Raw genomic sequence first — 23,805 nt, forward strand, 5'->3', positions numbered from 1 at the left:
GCAATGAATCATTATTTTTTGAGTGATATAGTTTCATAACTGCAAAGGTGTGTGCAAACAAATTGAATAACGCGCGTTAATGTGTAAAATGTAAATATTTTATATTATAATCAGAACAAAAACAATAAGAGAAGTAGCATTTTGAAAGTATATCACAGGCTTCTTTATATTTGGTAACCATGGCAAAACCTTTCATCGGAAGCAAAAACTGATACACAGAATTATGCATCTCAGTGTAGTCTTCTTGTGTGCCAAGTTATATTGAAATCAGACCAAAACTGTAGGAGTAGTATTTTAAATGTACTTCACAGAAAATTCTATTACTAGTAATCACGGTAACACCGAAATAATCGATATACAAAACTATGTATCTCAGTGTAGTCTACTTGTATGCCACATTATATTCTTATCAGACTAAAACAGTAGGAGGAGTAGCATTTTGAAGGTACATTGTATTACACATATTTCTACTTTTGGTAACCATGGCAACAACTTTCATCAAAAGCAAAAATCGATACCAGGATTTATGTATCTCAGTGTAGTCTACTTGTGTGCCAAGCTATATTGAAATAAGACCAAAACTTTAGGAGGAATAGCATTTTGAAAAATTGTTTACAGACAGACAGGCAGACGACGGGCACATTACTATCGCTTAAGCTCTTGTGGTCTCTAACAAGTAGAGCTAGTAAAACCAAACAAAAGATCCAAATATTTGAAATTACTATCATTGGTAGGACATTTTGTAGTCTTTTCCTCACTCAAACATCCTTTGCAGTCATATTGCTTATTCGCCCATAAGATGACTTTTTTCAGTATACTTACTTTTTTCTTTCTGTTTGCCTCTGGTTAACTTGCCTGGAGTATCAACTTGTAAGAGGAGAAATTCAAATAAGTTACTCTTTCTTTGTGAAGGACAGTAAATCATTTTTTTAAAAATAAAAGTGCTTTCTCTAGTTATGTCTTGCCTTTTAGTATGTTCTTGGCACCCTTTCTCCCTAATTTACAATTCCATTTTTTTAATTGCCTCAATCTCTTTAATGGGCACTAAGATAAACAGGTTCTATACTACCTGAAGCTTCCTTATAAATATAATAATGGCTTTATTGTTCTTGAGATTTTATTAAAAATGTTGCACATATTTGCCATTGTAAAATTAAATGTCCTTTTATTTCAAAGGGGTATCATTTGAAAACCTTTACTTTACGAGAAAGATTTTTTCAGTACACTTACTTTTGTCTTTCGGTTTGCCTCTTGTTGACATTTCTTTTGATGGAGAGGGAGAATCACTCTGATCAACTTGCAATGAGAGAAATTCAAATAAATTACTTTATTCCTTGAAAGATATTTTTTCAAATAACAGTTTGCATCTCTTCCCATTGTCTTATGTGTACAAAACAATGTAATAATGGACTTTTATGAAGAGACTTACTTTTACATTTGACAGCTGACTTTTACATTTTAGTGATTGGAGTTTGTCTCTGTTTAAATTGTAAAAGTCAGTCGAAGATTGTAAAAGTAAGTATCTTCATAAAACTCCAATAGCCTATGGATAGCAGACATATTGCTTTTTCAGAATGTTCAAAGGATTTTTTTTTCTAGTTAGTTTAGTGACACATACACATTTTGATGTCGTCGCCGTCAATCTTCCGATTAATTTGTGATTTGATACATGTAATGTTAAAAAGAAGTCTCTGTCGAGACTGTAGCTCTACTGGTTTGTACTTTTAAAAAAGGAAAAGAAAAGTGGCAATTGGTACTTGAATCTTTACAAAAGCAATGAATAGAATAATGATCCTTGATCAAATCCCTTTGTGTGGCAAGATTGCAATATGACTATATCTGAAGGAGTAGCTTTTAATACATTTTTACAGAATTTCAATTTTAATTACCATGGCAACATCTTTCATCAAAATTAAAAACACAAAGATGATAATTATGTATCACAGTGTGGTCTACTTGTTTGCCACATTACATTATTATCAGACCAAAACAGTAGGAGTAGCATTTTAAATGAATCTCTTTAGTATGTTCTTGGCACCCTTTCTCCCTAATTTACAATTCTATTTTTTAATTGCCTCAATCTCTTGAAAGGGCACTAAGATGAACAGGTTCTATACTACTTGAAGCTTCCTTATAAATATAATAATGGCTTTATTGTTCTTGAGATTTTATTAAAAATGTTGCACATATTTGCCATTGTAAAATTAAATGTCCTTTTATTTCAAAGGGGTATCATTTGAAAACCTTTACTTTACGAGAAAGATTTTTTTAGTACACTTACTTTTGTCTTTCGGTTTGCCTCTTGTTGACATTTCTTTTGATGGAGAGGGAGAATCACTCTGATCAACTTGCAATGAGAGAAATTCAAATAAATTACTTTATTCCTTGAAAGATATTTTTTTCAAATAACAGTTTGCATCTCTTCCCATTGTCTTATGTGTACAAAACAATGTAATAATGGACTTTTATGAAGAGACTTACTTTTACATTTGACAGCTGACTTTTACATTTTAGTGATTGGAGTTTGTCTCTGTTTAAATTGTAAAAGTCAGTCGAAGATTGTAAAAGTAAGTATCTTCATAAAACTCCAATAGCCTATGGATAGCAGACATATTGCTTTTTCAGAATGTTCAAAGGATTTTTTTTTCTAGTTAGTTTAGTGACACATACACATTTTGATGTCGTCGCCGTCAATCTTCCGATTAATTTGTGATTTGATACATGTAATGTTAAAAAGAAGTTTCTGTCGAGACTGTAGCTCTACTGGTTTGTACTTTTAAAAAAGGAAAAGAAAAGTGGCAATTGGTACTTGAATCTTTACAAAAGCAATGAATAGAATAATGATCCTTGATCAAATCCCTTTGTGTGGCAAGATTGCAATATGACTATATCTGAAGGAGTAGCTTTTAATACATTTTTACAGAATTTCAATTTTAATTACCATGGCAACATCTTTCATCAAAATTAAAAACACAAAGATGATAATTATGTATCACAGTGTGGTCTACTTGTTTGCCACATTACATTATTATCAGACCAAAACAGTAGGAGTAGCATTTTAAATGAATCTCTTTAGTATGTTCTTGGCACCCTTTCTCCCTAATTTACAATTCTATTTTTTAATTGCCTCAATCTCTTGAAAGGGCACTAAGATGAACAGGTTCTATACTACCTGAAGCTTCCTTATAAATATAATAATGGCTTTATTGTTCTTGAGATTTTATTAAAAATGTTGCACATATTTGCCATTGTAAAATTAAATGTCCTTTTATTTCAAATGGGTATCATTTGAAAACCTTCACTTTACGAGAAAGATTTTTTTAGTACACTTACTTTTGTCTTTCGGTTTGCCTCTTGTTGACACTTCTTTTGATGGAGAGGGAGAATCACCCTGAGCAACTTGCAATGAGAGAAATTCAAATAAATTACTTTATTCCTTGAAAGATATTTTTTTAAATAACAGTTTGCATCTCTTCCCATTGTCTTATGTATCCAAAACAATGTAATAATAGCCTATGGATAGCAGCCATATTGCTTTTTCAGAATGTTCAAAGGAATTTTTTTTCTACATTTTGATGTCGTCGCCGTCAATCTTCCGATTAATTTGTGATTTAATACATGTAATGTTAAAAAGTCTCTGTCGAGACTGTAGCTCTACTGGTTTGTACTTTTAAAAAAGGAAAAGAAAAGTGGCAATTGGTATTACAAAAGCAATGAATAGAATAATGATCCTTGATCAAATCCCTTTGTGTGTCAAGATTGCAAAATGACTACATCTGAAGGAGTAGCTTTTAATAAATCTTTACAGTATTTCAATTTTAATTACCATGGCAACATCTTTCATCAAAATTAAAAACACAAAGATGATAATTATGTATCACAGTGTGGTCTACTTGTATGCCACATTATATCATAATCAGACAAAAACAGTACGAGTAGCATTTTAAATGAATCTCTCATAAATATCTATTTTGGTAACCATAGCAAAACATTTCATCGAAAGCAAAAACCGATATATAGAATTATGCAACTAAGTGTTATCTACTTGTGTGCCAAGTTATATTGAAATCAGACCAAAAACTGTAGGAGGAGTAGCATTTAAAAAAATGTTTACAGGCAGACACATTACTATCGCATAAGTTCTTCTGATCTCTAACCCAGTAGAGTTAGTAAAAATCAAAGAAAAAAATCAAATATTTGAAATTTCTCATATTGGTAGGATGTTTTGTAGTCTTTGCTTCACTCAAACATCCTTTGCAGTCATATTGCTTGTTTGCTCACATGATAATTTTTGTCAGTACACTTACTTTTTTCTTTCTGTTTGCCTCTGGTTAACTTGCCTGGAGTATCAACTTGAAAGAAGAGAAATTCAAATAAGTTACTCTTTTTCTGTGAAAGACTGAAAATCATTTTTAAAAAAATAAAAGTGCTTTCACTAGGTGTGTCTTGCCTTTTAGTATATTCTTGGCACCCTTTCTCCTTAATTTACAATTCATTTCTTTTTAATTGCCTCGTTCTATCTAAAGGGCCCTAAGATGAACAGGTTCTATACTACCTGAATCTTCCTTAGCAATATAATCATAGCTTTTTTGTTCTTCAGATTTGCACTAAGATGAACAGGTTCTATACTACCTGAAGCTTCCTTATCAATATAATAATGGCTTTAATGTTCTTGAGATTTTATTAAAAATGTTGCACATATTTGCCATTGTAAAATTAAATATCCTCATATTTCAAATGGGTATCATTTGAAAACCTTCACTTTACGAGAAAAATTTTTTCAGTACACTTACTTTTGTCTTTTGGTTTGCCTCTTGTTGACATTTCTTTCGATGGAGAGGGAGAATCACTCTGATCTACTTTCAATGAGAGAAATTCAAATGAATTAATTTATTCCTTTGAACGATATTTTTTTTCAAATAACAGAATGCATCTCTTCCCATTGTCTTATGTATCTAACACAATGTTATACATGTAATAGCGTTTGGATAGCAGACATTGCTTTTTCATGGACATCAAAGATATTTTTCCCAGTTTTTTTCAGTGACACATACACATTTTGATGTCATCGACGTCAATCTTTCGATTAATGTGTGATTTCATACGTGTAATGTTAAAAAGAAGTCTCTGTCGAGACTGTAGCTCTAGTGGTTTGTACTTATAACAAAGGAAGAGAAAAGTAGCAGTTGGGACTTGAAACTTTACAAAAGCAATGAACAGAATAATGATCCTTGATCAAGCCCCTTTGTGTGGCAAGATTGCAATAAGAATACATCTGTAGAAGTTGCTTTTGATAAATTTTTACAGAATTTTTAATTTTAATTACTATGACAACATCTTTCATCAGAATCAAATACATGTACACAAAAATAACAATTACGAATCACAGTGTAGTTTACTTATGTGCCAAATTATATTGAATTCAGACCAAAACTGTAGGAGAAGTAGTATTTAAAATATATTTCGTAAAAAAAAAATCTATTTCTTGTATCCATAGCAACACTGTTCATCAAAATCAAAAACCGAAACACAGAATGATGTATCTCAGTGTAGTCTACTTGCATGCCACATTATATTATAATCAGACTAAAACTGTAGGAGAAGAAGCAATTTGATAGTATATCACAAAAATTTCTAATTTTGGTAACCATGGCAACATCTTTTATCGAAATTAAACACCGATAAACAGAATTATGTATCTCCGTGTAGTCTATCTGCATGTCACATTATATTATAATCAGGCTAAAACAGTAGGAGGAAAAGCATTTTGAAAATTGTTCACGGAAATTTCTATTTTTAGTAACCATGACAACATCTTTCATCGAAATAAAAAATCGATATACAGAATTATCTATCTCAGCATAGTTTACTTGTGTGCCAAGCTAAATTGACATCAGACCAAAACTGTAGGAGGAGTAACATTTTGAAAAAAATGTTTACAAACAGACAGACGACAGATACATTACTACCGCATAAGCTCTTCTGGTCTCTAACCAGTAGAGCTAAGAAAACCAAACAAAAGATTTGTTGTCTTTGCCTCACTCAAACATCCTTCGCAGTCATATTGCTTATTTGCTCACATGATGATTTTTTCAGTACACTTACATTTTTCTTTCTGTTTGCCTCTGGTTGACTTGCCTGGAGTATCAACTTGTAAGAAAAGAAATTCAAAAAAAGTTACTCATTTTTCTGTAAAAGACCAAAAATATTTTTTTAATAAAAGTATTTTCTCTATGTATGTCTTGCTTTTTGATATGTTCTTGCCAACCTTTCTTCTTAATTTACAATTCAATTTTCTAATTATAGCCTCAATCTATTTAAAGGGCCATAAGATGAACAGGTTCTATACTACCTGAATCTTCCTTAGCAATAAAATCATAGCTTTATTGTTCGTGATATGTCATTGAAAATGTTTCACATATTTACCATTGTAAAATGAAATGCCTCCTCTCTGCAAATAGGAATCATATGAAAACCCTTAAATCTTCACTTTACGACAAAGATTTTTTTCAGTACACTTACTTTTGTCTTTCGGTTTGCCTCTTGTTGACATTTCTTTTGATGGAGAGGGAGAATCACTCTGATCAACTTTCAATAAGAGAAATTGAAATGAATTAATTTTTTCCTTGAAAGATATTTTTTTTCAAATAACAGAATGCATCTCTTCCCACTGTCTTATGTATCTAACACAATGTTATAATAGCGTTTGGATAGCAGATACTGATTTTTCATGGCGTTCAAAGATAATTTGGTTTGTTTTTTTCCCTTTCTTTTTCAAATATCCATGCAAAAGATATAAGAAAATGGCGAGAGCTGCTTTATTCAAAACAAATAAACTAGCTTTCACGGTAATTTTATTAACAGTAATTTATCCCACAGTGGGACGTGGAGACCGGTCCTTCGGATGAGACCGTATAAACCGAGGTCCCGGGTCGCAGTAGGTGCTGGCATGAAAAAGATACCTCCCTGCCCAATATCCCTGAGTGCCGAGTATTGGTCAAAATTTGCAGCTCTTCACCGGCAAGTAGTGGCGTCTTCATATGAGAGAAAAATTCTCGAGAGGGACGTTAAACAACATACAATCAATCAACAATTAACAATAAATTTCTTTTCTTAAAAAAATATATTTTATCGATAAACGTCCCTAAAATATGCTTTTCAGTTTTGGGTTATGCGTATTTTTTTCGCCTAAAAAGACATCGTCTTAAAAAAAAATACACAAACTATTTTATCTTAAATAAATTTTAGTGACAAAAATATTATGGTTTTCGTTTAACGGGAATCATTCAAATTGAAAACCGCCATCGTCCACGATTTTTTGAATAACTGTATTTATACTTCATTTTTTATAGTAGTACTCCACAAAAAACGTATAAAAATATATTATCTTTATATAAATTGTCTTTTAGACTTTTTAAAATCCAAGTGAAAATGCCAGAATTATGAATTTGATGTGATATATTATATAGCTAGTGTGTTCATACATACACACATACCTTTTGCGCGGATCTTTCTGTGAATCTTCTTATAAATATAATCATGGCTTTGTTGTTCTTGAGATTTTTATAAAAATGTTTCACATATTTACCTCTTAAAATTAATTGCCCTCTTTCTCTAATGGGGCATGATTTAAACAACCTTGAATCTTCACTATACGAGGAAGCTTCCACTGTGAAAGAGAAGTATCCGTTTTTCCAAACATATGATATCCTTGGAATCAAGATTCGGAAAAACACACTTCCTTAGGTTACATTTATAATAAATTGACTAAAGCATTTTTAGTTCATGGTCTTTTTAAAAAGATTTAGAGTAATTTTTTTCTATACAAAAATTTAAAAACTTAAATCAACAACACCTGAGCATGCTTCCAAATTATTTTATATTCATTTAACTAAAAAGACTTTGCTATTCTTGAGGAGAATTTTCAAGTTTTTTTCTTATGAATTCTATTCTAATGGAGAACTTTTAAGTTTTTCTTTGAATTCCTATGTTATTATTTGATCCCCAGTTTGACCCAACCCTACCCATGGAGGCCATGGTTTCAAAGATTGTTCCTATGCGGTAAATATTTTTCAAATATACTAAGAAAAAATTTGCAGTAAATGGATAGGCATCAATCTTTAACTTGATCAGTTAAAATCAATAAAGAGACCAAAAACTAGCTTATCAGTATATTAAAACTCAAATTGATGGAATTACAAAGTAAAGGTTGAAAAAGAGCTATATGCTCAACCCATTTCATAATGAGGGTACTTGTACAAGAACAATTCCCACCTTTTGGACTTTTTGGAGGTATAACTTTTTTGCCATAATCTGGACCAGTACTCTGTCCTGAAAAAAAAACATTATAAAAAGGGTCGTCTAAGAAGTCAAAATGTATAAAGAGAAAGCTGTAAGCATGTTTCTTTTGCTTAAAACTTTAATTATCAATTACTATATAAGAACTACAATTAAAATTCTCTTGTAAAATTATGTAAAAATTGCTTTCACTTTTGTAGTAAAAAAGCTATAAATATTAGAATGCTCAACAGCTTAATTAAAACTTCATTAGTGCGTTGTTCTACAGAAACAAATGTAAAATATTTGAACATGTATTTACAACGCCATTAAGTTATATCTTAATTTTCCTCTTAAACCTGATGTAATCTAATGAAATAAAACACGACGCTATAACTTGATGCAATATTTTCATCTTCAGCACAAAAAACTCTTTAATTCTGATTAGAATCTACTTCATTGGAAAACAGTAAAACATTTTAGCAACAGTGCAATTCAGAGTGAATTTCTAGGCATCCACATCTATATTAAAGATCCATTGATTTAACCTATCCATTCTTCGTAGTCATATTTATGAGCATAAATAAATTCGTGGCCAAGCCAATTATTTCAACGCTTACAAACAAAGATACATAGCGGGCCTCAATATATGTTCAACCAAACCTCTTTCTTTTCTCCTCACTAAGATATTAACCGTGGTGAAGGAAAACTTCAAGAGTACTGTGCAACCATATATTCAAGAAGTGGTGTAAATCAGATTCCCTTACCTATGCAGCAATATACCTTCATCACCTGCATACGGAGTATATATATATATATATATATATATATATATATATATATATATATATATATATATATATATATATATATATATATATATATATATATATATAATATCTCAGTTGATCTGATACGCAAAAGCATGCTTTGCGTATAAATAATTTCTAAAACGAGATAAATTATTGAAAAACAGGTTGATGAAACAAAAATATCAGCAGTCTCGTTTATAGTAATTTTTTTTGTAGTTCTATGATCGATACAATGACCTTGTCAGCAAAAACAATATATCATTGAGTCAAATGCTGACTGCCGTTTTTCAATTCTGATATTACTTATTGTTACTATTACTAATAATACTAATAAAATATTGTTAGTTCATTATTTATACACTGAATTGACGACGGATTTTTCCGTTTTTTAATGATCATGACAAGAAGCACACGGCGGGTGTGACCCGTCAACAGGGGATGCTTACTCCTCCAATTCACCTGATTCCACCCCAAATGTTTTGAAGGTCAGTGTTTGCTCTGCTGCTCCTGTTTTGAATTGTTTTATGGACTTTGGGACTGAATACTGTTCGTTATCTCCATATCCTTCTATGTGGACACTTCAAAATGCAAAGAAACTTTTGGACTATTTGAAATCACAAGATTGTACCAAAATCAACAGTTTAAAAACATACGACTTTTCAGCTTTATACACAACCATTTCCAAAGATAAATTAAAGTCCATGCTTTTTTATATCATTGACAGCTGTTTTTTTAAAATTAAAATGGAAATCCTAAATTTGCTTACCTTGTCATTGGTCATCTGCAAAATTATTTTGCTAAAAAATCATTTTGATCGTACATACAAGTACTCTGAAGTCGACATCAAAAGATGTTTTGGTTTCTGATTGACAATATCTATGTTGTTTTTGGTGACCAGATCTTTTAACAATATATTGGAATTCCCATGGGAACAAATTGCGCCCCGTTATTAACAGACGTATTTTTTAGGGATGTCAACGAGTACCCGGTTAACCGGGTACTCGATCGAACGTCCGAGTATCGAATACTAAAATCGGTACTCGGTTACTCGGATGTATAGTTTTGAATATTTCCAAGCTTATTTATTAATGCATTAAACAATCTGTTTTAAAATGCTCATTGCACTTGTACATACAGTAATTAGGGTTTACTACGACTCTAAATGACCGTTATTGCCTTCGCTGCCTTCTTCCTTAATTTTTGTTTGGCTTTAATTATTTGTTTTCACTGAACATCGTTTAAGATCCATTATGTTTAATAAATTAGATAATATTGTAAATTCTCCGAGAAGCCGTAAATTCTCGAGAAAAGAGCGGATGATATTACACGTGCGATTGTTGATATGTTTGTGTTTCATTACTTAAGAAATAAGGTATCATTTTTTGAGTGTTATTTAGATGTAAAACGGGTTGGTCATGTGATCAAATCCCATAAAGTCCGAAGGGCTTTATGGAAGATTTGATCATGTGCCAACCCGTTTTACATCCAATAACACTCAAAAAATGATACCTTATTCCTTATATTTACATTTGTGACTTATTCATACTTTAGATTTGCCTGATTGTGACTATTAACGTGTGAAATGCATTATTTTTCAAACCCAACGGCATGTATGTAATCCGCTGAACGCGCGTCGGCTCTTTTGACGTCACACAGAAATTATGTCGAACGTTTATCCATACGTACATCTATGACCTCTTGACCCCATACCTGTATTTATACAGTTATAAAAACGCTTGCTTTCAGTAGTGTTATAGAAAGGAAAACATTTGCAAATGTAAATATATGCCAATACAACTGGTTAAAGGTAAAGGCTTGCAAAAAAACTGATGTCCATCGTTGCACCAAACTACAAAATACCGTCCCGTAATATTATAAAAGTCTAGGATCGAAAAAGTGTACGAAAATCGTAAATCCGCTCTGTTAGGAGAACTTGATCAAGTTCTTGAAAGTTGATACCGTACACGTGTAGCTCTGATGACTGATACCTGGTCGTCAAACGCGACAAAAAGTTACATTACAATTACGGAGCAGATTATTTTTTTAAAACAAAAACGCTGTGAACAACTTATGAATTTATTTCTTGTGTTTATTTGATAAATAAATTGAATTTTAAAAAAATGTTATATTAAATTTCGTCGGGCACGAAGTGCTTATCATTATTACAACCACAGGTACTTGGGTCGTGGTTTATAAATATTTATAATGTACCTTATTGATATGTAAAAAAAAAAGTATCAATAAGGTACATTATAAATATTTATAAACCACGACCCAAGTACCTGTGATTACAACAGAAATACATTTACGGATAAGCCTCCTATCAGTGCACTTGGTTTTATTTCTACAAGAGTTTACAATGTTTTACAGTCTTCAATTTACTTGTTCATATTTATTTACACTTTTACCGAGTACCCGGGTACTCGATCGGAAAAACTTCCGAGTAACCGAGTATTAAAAATTGACCGATTTGACATCCCTAGTATTTTTGTATTCACATGAAGAAGAATTTGTGCAAAATCTTATGTGTGAAAAGAAGAACACAATTGCTGTGGCATTCAACTCGACATTTAAATATATCGACGACGTATTGTCAATTAATCTTTGTAATTTCCTTTCTAATGTCGATACGATATATCCTCGTGAGCTTGATATAAAAGATACCACAAAGCGTGACACATCTGTTTCATATTTGGATATTTAACTTGAAAAAACGTTTATGGTAATCTAACAACCAAGCTCTTTGATAAACGTGATGACTTTAACATTAATATCGTCAACTTCCCTGACTTATGCAGCTATACGTATATCTTCATCGCCTGCATACAAAGTTTAGTTGTCTCAGTTGATTCGAAACACAAGGGCATGCTCTACGTATGAATAATTTCTAAAACGAGGTACTTATACATTTCTAGTTCTATACATTTGTTTTTGATGCAATCAATCGATCTATATTAACATTTCAACAAGGACCTAAGTATTAAATGTTTCACTCACACCTTTCGCTTCGGCTAAAGGTACCTTATTAAGCTCTTATCACATTACATACTCTACATTACTTGAATAAAAGAAAACTGCAACATTTATTAAATGAAAATGACACATTTTAATCATTAATCGGTATATGAGACTAACTGACTCAGCATCAGCAGATAGTTACAGCTTATTGTCATTTTTTCACATGCTAGAGCGTAGAACAGCGGCGGTAGACGGCGCATCGATCAAGCCAGGAATTCCTGGCTTAAGATCGCGGTAGTCACTTGTTGTTTCGAACGAATGAGACAGGAAATGCCGTCTATGATCAAATGCTGACTGACATTTTTTATACTACTTTACTCATAAGTTTCATTGTGCCAAATTAAAAGGTAGATTAAATTAAATTTAGCAGGCCCATGGGTCACTATGCTATTCTGATTTATAAAGACCCTGTTGTTTTTCGTCAATAGTTTCCGTATATATTCAAAAGTAAAATTTGAATCTCTTGAAGTGACCTTAACGTACCCACAAGGAGTCTTTATTTTGAGTGAAATGACTAATCCTGGATTTGCTGTTCTTGAGAAGACAAAAATATTTATTCCTTAATGCTACTTTGTTAAACTTTGCTCTTCTGTTAATATATGTATGATGCCATACTACCCCCACTACCCCCTGTGGTAAAAGGGGGCATGATTTGAACACTTTAACCAACTTTACTCTTCAATACCTAATGAGGTTTCCATCTACATTTATGCATAACTATATTAATATTATGCAATCATAACTTTGATGTTCATGTAAATCTTTAATCTTCTGTAGTAGCCCAACAATGACGCAAAGGAGATCTATTATTTACAAAAGCTTTAATCTAAACTAAACTCGAGGTACATATAGTTCCATTTTTATATGACCTATCATGCCTATAATTTTCTGGAGAATTATAAAAGATTTTCCCCCTTACAGAGCTGCCAACATTCTGAAATGACAAATAGTAAGGCAAGGTCCGGAGACCGCCCAAGCCGCTAAAGATATTTTGTAAATTGGCATGTAATGGGCGCAATTTGAGGCATGTTTATCTTTTGTTTACTTTGAAACATTGACATGAAAACAATCGGCCTTCTAAAACCGAAGCAACAACACGAGCAAGCATTGTAAGGATTATAAATATTTAATTATAATAGTAGAAACTGTAGTTTGCCAGCTATGAACATTCCGGTATTATTAACTTTGATCGAGAAAAAACGAAATCGGAAGAATATGGACAGAAATCATAACGCGTATTTTAGATGCTAATTTCGTAAGACTTACGCCAAAATCGTAAGGGTTGGCAGCTCTGCCCTTACATTCCTTAAGTTTTACACTTAAATCCTATTATGGCCCAATTTTACTCAAAGAATCATGATTTGAACAAACCTGAACCTAACCTGAATCTACATTACCTTGGATACTTCCATATTAATTGCACTAATTAAAGCTGTACTTCTCTTCAGATATTTTTTAATTTGCATTCCAAGGATTTGATGGAGAATCATCATTTTGACTTTACTATAGGATCATTACCGATACATCTTCGCAATAAAATTAATAGTAATTTTTAAAGCACGTTTAATTTGCAAAAACTCTTTACACAACCTATTACCGGCAACTGGGACTGCCGATGCAACTGGGGCAACAGATAGAACAGCTGTTTTTTTTCTATATGACAGAGACCTAATTGATATAATATTTTGACTCTTTATAACATTCATTTACTTTCGTTTGGTGGTTTATACAAATAAAACTCCACGGTTACATTTCTTGTTGTATATGTTAAATTTAGGCTCTCTACGACATAAGTCGCCCGCATGGCGCAGTGGTTATAGCGTCTAGTCTAGAGTCGCGAAGTAAGGAGTCAATCCTTAGGTCAAAGGTTCTAATCTCACTGTGGCACGTGGAGACCGGTCCTTCGGATGAGACAGTATAAATCGAGGTCCCGTGTCGCAGTAGGTGCTGGCACGAAAAAGATCCCTCCCTGCTCAATGGCCTGAGTGCCGAGTATAGGACACACTTTGCAGCCTCTACTGGCAAGTGTTGGCGTCTCCATATGCGACTCAGAGTGAAAAATTCTCGAGAGGATCGACGTTAAACAGAATATACAATCAATCAATCTAAGGCATTACTGCAAAATATGGATAATCTTTGATGTCCAATTAAAGTGCCACCAGCGCTTAATTTTGGTGGGTCAATCTAATTTTGCTGTAGTGTACGACAGACGAGGCCAACAATGACATTTGATTTAAAATGAAATACGCCAATCGGAAACAATGGACACAAAGTTTAAATTTAATAAAATGTTAATTTGCTTTATCTTAATAAGCCTCAAATTACGGTAAACCTTTTTCAGGATGTTAATATTGGTCGTATGTATAGAAGTTGCTACACGACAGGTACTGAATCAAACTTTTAATCGATTACCAACATGAACATGTTTTAAATAAGACGATTTATTGGTGAATAACCGTAAAATTTTGTTTTCTAGAGATAAGGAACGAAAACCGGATATTTGGAATTTTAAAATATCATGGACCAGAGTATTAACATATAATCAAAGTATTAAATTTTTTTATGTACAAGTTGTATATTGTTTATAAACTTGGAATTTTAATTTGCTATTTTGGGCACTTGTCCGAAGCTGTTAGGTTTGCTGCAGACTTCCGCAAACAAAATTGTACGAGGGAAGAAAATGTTCTTGCAGATTATATATTGCCGCTAGCTGCGATGTTGCGGCCAACATTACATCTATTGTTATAAGCATGCAGTAAGTTTGCAGGAACATTGCATGATACAAACATGCCAATCTGTTGTTTGCAGAAATAAGTTTGTTGGAAACATTGGCAAACTAGAGGATTGCAAAATGTTCGCAAGAAAATAAACAAGTCAAACCCGCCAATGAAATATAGACTGTACCTAGGTCACCACAGAATTTGCCATTTGAAATATTTTGATTAAAGTTGTAAATATCTCAGTATTTTGATAGGAATATATGCCATCTTAAATGATTACCAAAAAAGCCTAATTCTACATTGGCGCACACAGCATCTTGTTGATAAGTCAAGGTTTTGTTTTATTTTTATGATAAACGTGATGATTTTAACTTTTCAATGGTCAACTTGCCTTACTTATGCAGCAATATACATGTATACCTTCATCATACTATATGTAGGTTTATAATTCTCAGTTGATTCATACGCAAGCGCATGCTCTGAGTAAGTACAATTTCTAAAATGAGGTAAATTATTGACAAACAAGTTTATGAAAAAAGAATATCTTGTCTTGTTTAAAGTCATTATTTCGTTAGTTCTACAGAGTGACTTTGTCAACAAATACAATCTATCATTAATTCAACTGCTGACTGACACCCCTCCATGCATTGGACCTGTGCCAACTTCTGATATTTAGAGTTTCCTTTTTCTTTTTTGCTCCAATTCTGTATTGTTTAATGACGTTTTAAGCTTGAACGCTGTACGTTACTAGGATCTCTATATCTTTTATTGGAAAATCCAATATTCGCAGCAGGCTAGTAGTAAACATAATTTGCGTGGTACACCGTGTGCTGTAAGCTTGTCGATACTTGCCGCAAACTTGCTGCAAACACAGTTTTTAAGGTCTGTCATGGTTTCTTCAGCGTCTGTAGCAATTTTGCAGCAATGTCTGCTGCAGACTTGCAGCAAATGTTTGCAGAAAGACCACAGTATACAGTATTATTTTTGCCCCGCTTTAGTTTCGCGCTTTTACACTTGCAAACAATTTTGTCAAATATAAATTCACCCAGTCACGGTTTTGTATAAGAAATTATACGGTATACTTTAAACCTTTTTGAAATTTGTCCAAAAAAGATAGGGCAAAAATAAAACGGGGACGGAAATTTCCATGTTTGCAGTATATTTTTATTAGGCATTTATCTTCTAAAAATAATAAATTATACAATAAAGTGATATCTAAGAGATATTTAAGACATAGTGACATTTTTCTAAATGATTTTTGTATTTCAAAAAATCATTCAAAAAGGTGAAATCGAGATTCAAACATAGGTCATCTGCCGTCATTGTTTGCCTTGTTAACGGTTATCTGCTGTTCAAGACAGCCAAAATCTCTTGACCCATCAAACGCAAACGCTTGTGGCACACTTATTAAACAACAAAGACTATCCATATGCTGCAGTTATGCCGTTGAGAGCCTAAAGTTTATTATATACAACAAGAAATGTGACCCTGGAGTAACAGTTTTATTTCTATAAGCTCAGATCGACCAATTTTTCTTGAAAAGTTAAATGAATTCAAGTTTTTTCTGTTCTTTTTTTTTTATAAGAAATCATGGTTTTACATTCAACAGAAAAATAGTTTAAGGTAACAGTGTAATATCAAAACGGGAACTCACCAAACAAAAGTAAATGATATAAAGAGTCAAAAATATTATATCAATTAATTCTCTTTCATAACGTAAAAAAAACAACTTTGCCGTCTGTTGTCCCAGTTGCATCGGCACTTTTTTATTTTTATTCGGCAGTCCCAGTTGCCGGTAATAGGGTTCGTCTCCGAGCAGTGAGTAATTGCGAGCTAGACTGCTCGGCTCTCTGGGCTTTTAAATATACATGTATCACTCAATCATGGTTTTACTGTTCTTGAGATTTGTTTAAAAATGTGTTCACATATTTACCTATGTTAAATGAAACGCCCTCTCTTTTCCAATGGGTATTATTTGAAAACCCTTAAATCTTCAGTTAATGAGAAAGATTTTTTTCAGTACACTTACTTTTTTCTCCCACTTTGCCTCTTGTTGACTTTTCTTTTGATGTAGAGGGAGTATCACTCTGATCAACTTGCAATAAGAGAAACTCAAGTAAATTACTGTATTCCTTGAAAGATATTTTTTTCAAATAACAGTTTGCATTTCATCCCATTGTCTTATTATCGACCACAATGTTATAATAGCGTTTGGATAGCAGATATTTCTTTTTTGGGATGTTCAGAGATGTTTTCTTAAGTTTTTTTCAGTGATACATGCATATTTTGATGTCTTCGAAGTAATCTTCCAATTAATTTGTGATTTAAAACGTGTTATTAAAAAAACAAAAGATTCAAATTTCTCTCATTGGTAAGACGTTTTCTCTATTTGCCTCACAGAAGCATCCTTCACAGCCATACTGCTTATTCGCTTACATGATAATTTTATTTCAATATACTTACTTTTATCTTTCTCTTTGCCTCTGGTTGACTTGCTTGGAGTATCAACTTCTAAGTAGAGAAATTCAAGTAAGTTACTCTATTTCTGTGAAAGACTAAAAGTATTTATTTTTTTAAATAAAAGTACTTTCGCTAGGTATGTCTTGCATTTTAGTATGTTCTTGCCACCCTCTCTTGCTAATTTACAATTCCATTTTCTTATTATAGCCTCAATCTATTTAAAGGGCCCCAAGATGAACAGGTTCTATACTAACTGAAGCTTCCTTGACAATATAACCAGGCTTTTCTATTTTTGAGATTTGATCAGAAATATTTCACAAATTTACCTATGTAAAATGAAATGCACTTTCTCTTTAAATGGGTATCATTTGATAAACTTTTAACCTTCACTTTTCCAGATTTTTTTTTCTCAGTTCACTTACTTTTTTCTCTAAGTATGTCTCTTGTTGACTTTTGTTTTGATGTAGAAGGAGTATCACTCTGATCAACTTGCAATAAGAGAAATTCAAGTAAATTACTTAATTCCTTGAAAGATATTTTTTTCAAATAACTGTTTGCATATCATCCCATTGTCTTATGTATCTAACACAATGTTACAATAGCCATTGCTTTTTCAGGATGTTCAGAGATAATTTTTTCAGTTTTTTTTCAGTGACACATACATTTTTTGATGTCATAGACGTTAATCTTCCAATTAATTTGTGATTTAAAACGTGATATATATATATATATATATATATATTTCAAATTTCCCTCATTGGTAAGACGTTTTCTCTATTTGCCTCACTCAAACATCCTTCGCAGCTGCCATACTGCTTATTCGCTTACATGATAATTTTATTTCAATATACTTACTTTTATCTTTCTCTTTGCCTCTGGTTGACTTGCCTGGAGTATCAACTTCTAAGTAGAGAAATTCAAGTAAGTTACTCTATTTCTGTGAAAGACTAAAAGTATTTTTTTAAATAAAAGTGCTTTCTATAGGAATGTCTTGCATTTTATAATGTTCTTGCCACCCTTTCTTGCTAATTTACAATTCCATTTTCTTATTATAGCCTCAATCTATTTAAAGGGGCCCAAGATGAACTGGTTCTATACTAACTGAAGCTTCCTTGTAAATATAAAAATGGCTTTTCTATTTTTGAGATTTGATTAAAAATATTTCACAAATGTACCTATGTAAAATGAAATGCGCTTTCTCTTTAAATGGGTATCATTTGATAAACCTTCAGCCTTCACTTTCCCAGAATTTATTTTCAGTACACTTACTTTTTTCTCTAAGTTTGCCTATTGTTGAATTTTCTTTTGATGTGGAGGGAGTATCATTCTGATCAACTTGCAATAAGAGAAACTCAAGTAAATTACTGTATTCCTTGAACGATATTTTTTTTCAAATAACAGTATGCATCTCTTCCCATTGTCTTATTATCATACACAATGTTATAATAGCGTTTGGATAGCAGATATGGCTTTTTCAGGATGTTCAGAGATAATGTTTTCTTTAGTTTTTTCATTGATACATACATATTTTGATGTCTTCGAAGTAATCTTCCAATTAATTTGTGATTTAAAACGTGTTTTTTTTTTTTTAAAAAAACAAGATTCAAATTTCCCTCATTGGTAAGACGTTTTCTCTATTTGCCTCACTCAAACATCCTTCGCAGCCATACTGCTTATTCGCTTACATGATAATTTTATTTCAATATACTTACTTTTATCTTTCTCTTTGCCTCTGGTTGACTTGCCTGGAGTATCAACTTCTAAGTAGAGAAATTCAAGTAAGTTACTCTATTTCTGTGAAAGACTAAAAGTATTTTTTTTTAAATAAAAGTTCTTTCTCTAGGAATGTCTTGTATTTTAGAATGTTCTTGCCACCCTCTCTTGCTAATTTACAATTCCATTTTCTCAATCTATTTAAAGGGACCCAAGATGAACAGGTTCTATACTAACTGAAGCTTCCTTGTAAATGTAACAATGGCTTTATTTTTTGAGATTTGATTAGAAATATTTCACAAATGTACCTATATAAAATAAAATGCGCTTTCTCTTTAAATGGGTATCATTTGATAAACCTTAAACCTTCACTTTCCCAGAATCTTTTTTTCAGTTCACTTACTTTTTTCTCTAAGTTTGTCTCTTGTTGACTTTTGTTTTGATGTAGAAGGAGTATCACTCTGATCAACTTGCAATAAGAGAAACTCAAATAAATTACTGAATTCCTTGAACGATATTTTTTTTTCAAATAACAGTATGCATCTCTTCCAATTGTCTTATGTATCGAACACAATGTTATAATAGCTTTTGGATAGCAGATATTGCTTTTTCTTGGTGTTCAGAGATACTTTTATTCCAATTTATTTTTTCTTTGTAAAATATCCATGCAAATGATATAAGAAATTGGCGATAGCTGCTTTATTTCCAACACATAAGCTAGCTGTCGCTGTAATTTTAATTCTTTTATAATAGTATATTCCTATACAAATGATTGAAAACTTATATCAACAATACCTTAGCATGCTTCTAAATTAATGTAACTCAAAAGACTTTGGTATTCTTGAGGAGAATTTTCAAGTTTTTTCTTATGAATTCTATTTTTCAAGAAAACTTTCAAATTTTTTTCTGTTAAATTCCTATGTTAAAATTTGATCCCCAATATGGCCCATCCCTACCCCTGGTGGCCATGATTTAAACAGACTTGAATATACTCTATTTGAGGGTACTTCTTTGACGCATAAAATTTCAAAAAAAAAATTATCAAACATGACTTTTTACTTTAGAACAAAAGGTTTCAAAGATTGTTCCTATGCGGTAAAATTTTTAAAATCTACTGCAAAAAAAAATTGGGGGAAGAAAAAGGGATAGGCATCAATCTTTAACTTGATCTATTAAAATCAATAAAGAAATCAAACCACTCTAAAAACAAGCTTATCAGTATATTAAGACTCAATTTGATGTAATTACAAAATGAAGGTTTGAAAAGAGTTACTGAGCATACTCTCAGTATGCTCAATCCATTTCATAATGAGGTTCTTGTACGAGAAATATTCTCACTTTTTGGACTTTTTTGAGGTACAGCTTTATTGCCATCATCTTGATCGGTACTTCGTTCTGAAAAAAAAACCAACATAATACTAAATAGGATTGTCTAATAATTCAAAATATAGGGAGAAAGCAGTAAGTATGTCCCCTTTGCTTAAAATATAAATTATCAATTGCTAGAATAATAAATATAATAAAAATTCTAAAAAACATTTGTAAAATTATGTAAAAAATACCCTCACTTTTGTAGTAAAACAACTATAAATATTAGAATGCTCAACAGCTTTATTAAAACTATATTAATTCATACTAAAACAAATGTAAACTATTTGTACGTGTATTTTCAAGAACGCTGTCAGGTTAATTCTTAGTTTTCCTCTTCAACCTGATGTAATCTCATGAAAATGCATCATGCCGCTATAACTTAAATGCTAGATTTTCATCTTCATTACATGAAACTTCTTCAATTCTGATTAGAAACTACTTCATTGGAAAACAGTCATTTTACAAAGTATTTTAAGGCATCTTCATCTACATTAAAAGATCTAGAACCCAATAACTTAACCTGTCCATTAGTCATTGTCATAACTATGGGCATAAATAAATGCAAGTCATTTCATTGTTTGTTGAACATGCTTCCAAGTTAAAACTTAAGATGAATCTAAGGAAGAAAATATTGTACCAGCTGACTGTTATGAACTCAATGTACCAACAGTATCAACAATATATTACTTTGCTGATTTACTTATTTACTTAATGCTTTCTGAAAAACTTTCTGAATAAGTCTTTGCAAACAAAAAATATCTCTTCAAAAGTATGGTAGATGTATATTTAGATGGTATTGTCAAGATTTAAAAAAAAAAACAAGAGGCCCACGGGCCTTATAGGTCACAAGCATAAATTTATTTTCAGACTATGAATCCCCCCAAGTACCCCTGACCCAGGGGCCCTGAAATTAACCATTTTGGAAGAGGCATATTTCATCATCATTAATATGTACTTATATCATTGGCATAATACCCAGAAGCAAAGGAACAGATTTTCAAAGATTTCATTCATTTTCACTACATAATCATTAGAACCCTGTCTAACACCAAAACCACTAGCCCAGGGGCCCTGAAATTGACAATTTTGGAAGAAACAGCCTTCATAACTATTTACATTGTTTACTTGTTTAATACCCAGGAGCAGAGGAGAAGATTTTTAAAGAATCAATGTTTTTTTTCACTATATAATCGATAGAACTCCATCTCCTACGCCAGAACCCCTGACCTCGGGGCCACGAAATTCACACTTTTGAAAGAGGCAGCCTTATTCAACATAACTATGTACTTGGTTAGTTTAATTAATGCCCAGGAGCAGAAAAGAACATTTTTGAAGAATTAATGTATTTTCACTAGATATAATCAATAGAGCCCCGCCCTAACACTAGAAACCCTTACCCAGGGACCCTGAAATTCACTATTTTGGAAGAGGCATCCTTCCTTATCATAACTATGTACAAATTCACTGGTTTAATACCCAGGAACAGAAAAGATTTTTAAAGAATCATTTTTTTTCACTATATAATCGATAGAGCCCCATCCCAACACCAGAACCCCTGACCCCGGGGTCATGAAATTCACAAATTTGGAAGAGAAGGCCTAATTAAACACCTATGTTTTTGGTTTGTTAATTAAATACTTAGGAGCAGAGCAGAAGATTTTCAAAAAAAAAATAATGCATTTTTACTACATAATCTATATGGCCCCACCCCATCACTTAAGAACCCCTGACCCTAAGGCCATGAAATTCACAATATTGGAAGAGGTAGCATTATTCAACAAGAAATAATGCATTTTTACTATATAATCTATATAGCCCCGCCCTTACACTAGAAGCCCTGACCACAGGGCCATGAATTTCACAATTTTGGTAGAGGACTCAATGCTGATAACAATCATGCATACAGTTTGACTGCGTGATGTCCAGGAGTAAACAAGAAGATTTTTAAAGATTGCATTAATTTTAGTGGTTTTGGCCCCCACCCTCGGGTCCAAAGGGGCAGGGATCATGAAATTAACAATTGTTGTTCCCTTCACCTATAGATGCTTTATGCCAAATTTGGTTGAAATCGGTTGAGCGGCAGAGAAGCTGAAAATGTTCAAATGTTAACACACGACGCAACGACGGACAAACGGATAGCAATAGATCACCTGAGTTTACTTAGTTGACCTAAAAACCTTTTAATATTTAATGTTAAATAAATATTCAAATGAAACATAACAAGATATATTTCATTTAATATTTATATGAAACATAACAAGATATATTTCATTCAATTAATACCCACGATCAAGTTTTAAAATTCGTCAAAAAATGACCATTATACCCGTAAAAACGCGTGTTACTGGTGTTTAGGGAGGGGTTGATAACACAAAACTATGTTAACTTTAAATATGCTTAGAAGAAGTCTCAAACAAGTTGAAGCAGTTTTATTATATGTAAGAAAACGTATATAACTTTGCGGCCAATTTTGCAGCCAAACCTACTTTGACTGTTTTTGCATTTAAAGTTCCCGTTTGTGGATTACTTCATGAAGGAATAACATATTTTGATCTAAAATACTTTTTCCCGAATTTCGAAACTTGTCCGTTACGTTCCTGACTTATTTGCTAATTTCGTTTCTATTTTATTAACCCCCATTTGTGAAACAAATCAGATCGTCGGCATAACAACAATATAGTAAGGAGAAAAAGGAAAGAAATCGGCATACTTATGTTAAATGTTTGAGTTTTGAGATGACTGATATAAACAATAGAACTGTGTTTAATAATTATTTTAAAAAATTACAATTGAAATAAAAACATGTACGTGTCAATGTAGAAGGTATGATAATTTTTGTACACTTACTTTTTCCTCTCTTTTTTCTGGGAGCATCAGTCAGATGAACTTGCAACAAGAGAAATTCAAATAAATTATTTTATTCTTTAAAATTTTTCATATAAGAGCATGTATCTCTTCCCAGTGTCTTTCATATCAAATACAAAGTTATATAATCATTCATATTATTTAAGGAATTTTATGCTTCATAAACTGTGAAGCTTCATTTCTTATAATTAAATTTCAGCGTAGACAATAAGAAAAATTATCCTTTAAAATAGCTTCAAATTGAGCATATCTTATAATTCAGAATCAAGTGGAGTAATACGTTTTTGACGTAACTTAATAGGCAACTTATATTATACAAAAAATAATTTATCCAATCAAATGAGGTGTTACAACTAATATTTGATTATTTACACATCAATAAACTGTCAATATCCGTTTATTAATTGTGTTTTGTGGTGCTTTCACTTTGTCAACATGATGGACGCTGTTCTGTTTGGATAGCAGATATTGCTTTTCAGTGATGTTCTACGATATTTTTATTCCAGTTTTTTTCTTTCTTTTTTCCCATGCAAAAGATATACGAAAATGGCGATATCTACTTCATTTAA

The 23,805-nt window shown here is 32.0% G+C and overlaps 1 protein-coding gene across 6 annotated transcripts in view; it reads right to left on the reverse strand.

The window, feature by feature from the left end:
* LOC134255667 (TRAF3-interacting protein 1-like) overlaps positions 1–23,805 on the reverse strand; it is a 64,611-nt gene that overhangs the window by 15,511 nt on the left and 25,295 nt on the right. Inside the window, exons 4-18 of one of the 6 annotated variants that reach the window (XM_062738187.1) lie at positions 20,339–20,395; positions 19,404–19,469; positions 18,143–18,190; positions 17,710–17,775; positions 17,291–17,338; positions 16,857–16,922; positions 8,275–8,331; positions 6,523–6,588; positions 6,106–6,150; positions 4,794–4,859; positions 4,308–4,352; positions 3,334–3,399; positions 2,282–2,347; positions 1,231–1,296; positions 823–867 (exon numbers count right to left, since the gene is read on the reverse strand). In XM_062738187.1, the coding sequence (XP_062594171.1) occupies positions 823–867; positions 1,231–1,296; positions 2,282–2,347; positions 3,334–3,399; positions 4,308–4,352; positions 4,794–4,859; positions 6,106–6,150; positions 6,523–6,588; positions 8,275–8,331; positions 16,857–16,922; positions 17,291–17,338; positions 17,710–17,775; positions 18,143–18,190; positions 19,404–19,469; positions 20,339–20,395 (873 nt within the window). The remainder of the gene's footprint in view (positions 1–822; positions 868–1,230; positions 1,297–2,281; positions 2,348–3,333; positions 3,400–4,307; positions 4,353–4,793; positions 4,860–6,105; positions 6,151–6,522; positions 6,589–8,274; positions 8,332–16,856; positions 16,923–17,290; positions 17,339–17,709; positions 17,776–18,142; positions 18,191–19,403; positions 19,470–20,338; positions 20,396–23,805) is intronic. The other 5 variants (XM_062738189.1, XM_062738188.1, XM_062738190.1 and 2 more) reach the window with 5 other exon arrangements.

The sequence above is a fragment of the Saccostrea cucullata genome, unplaced genomic scaffold, assembly GCF_032062105.1.
Source record: "Saccostrea cucullata isolate Sc308-1 unplaced genomic scaffold, CSIRO_AGI_Scuc_v1 ctg1679, whole genome shotgun sequence".
NCBI lineage: Eukaryota > Metazoa > Mollusca > Bivalvia > Ostreida > Ostreidae > Saccostrea > Saccostrea cuccullata.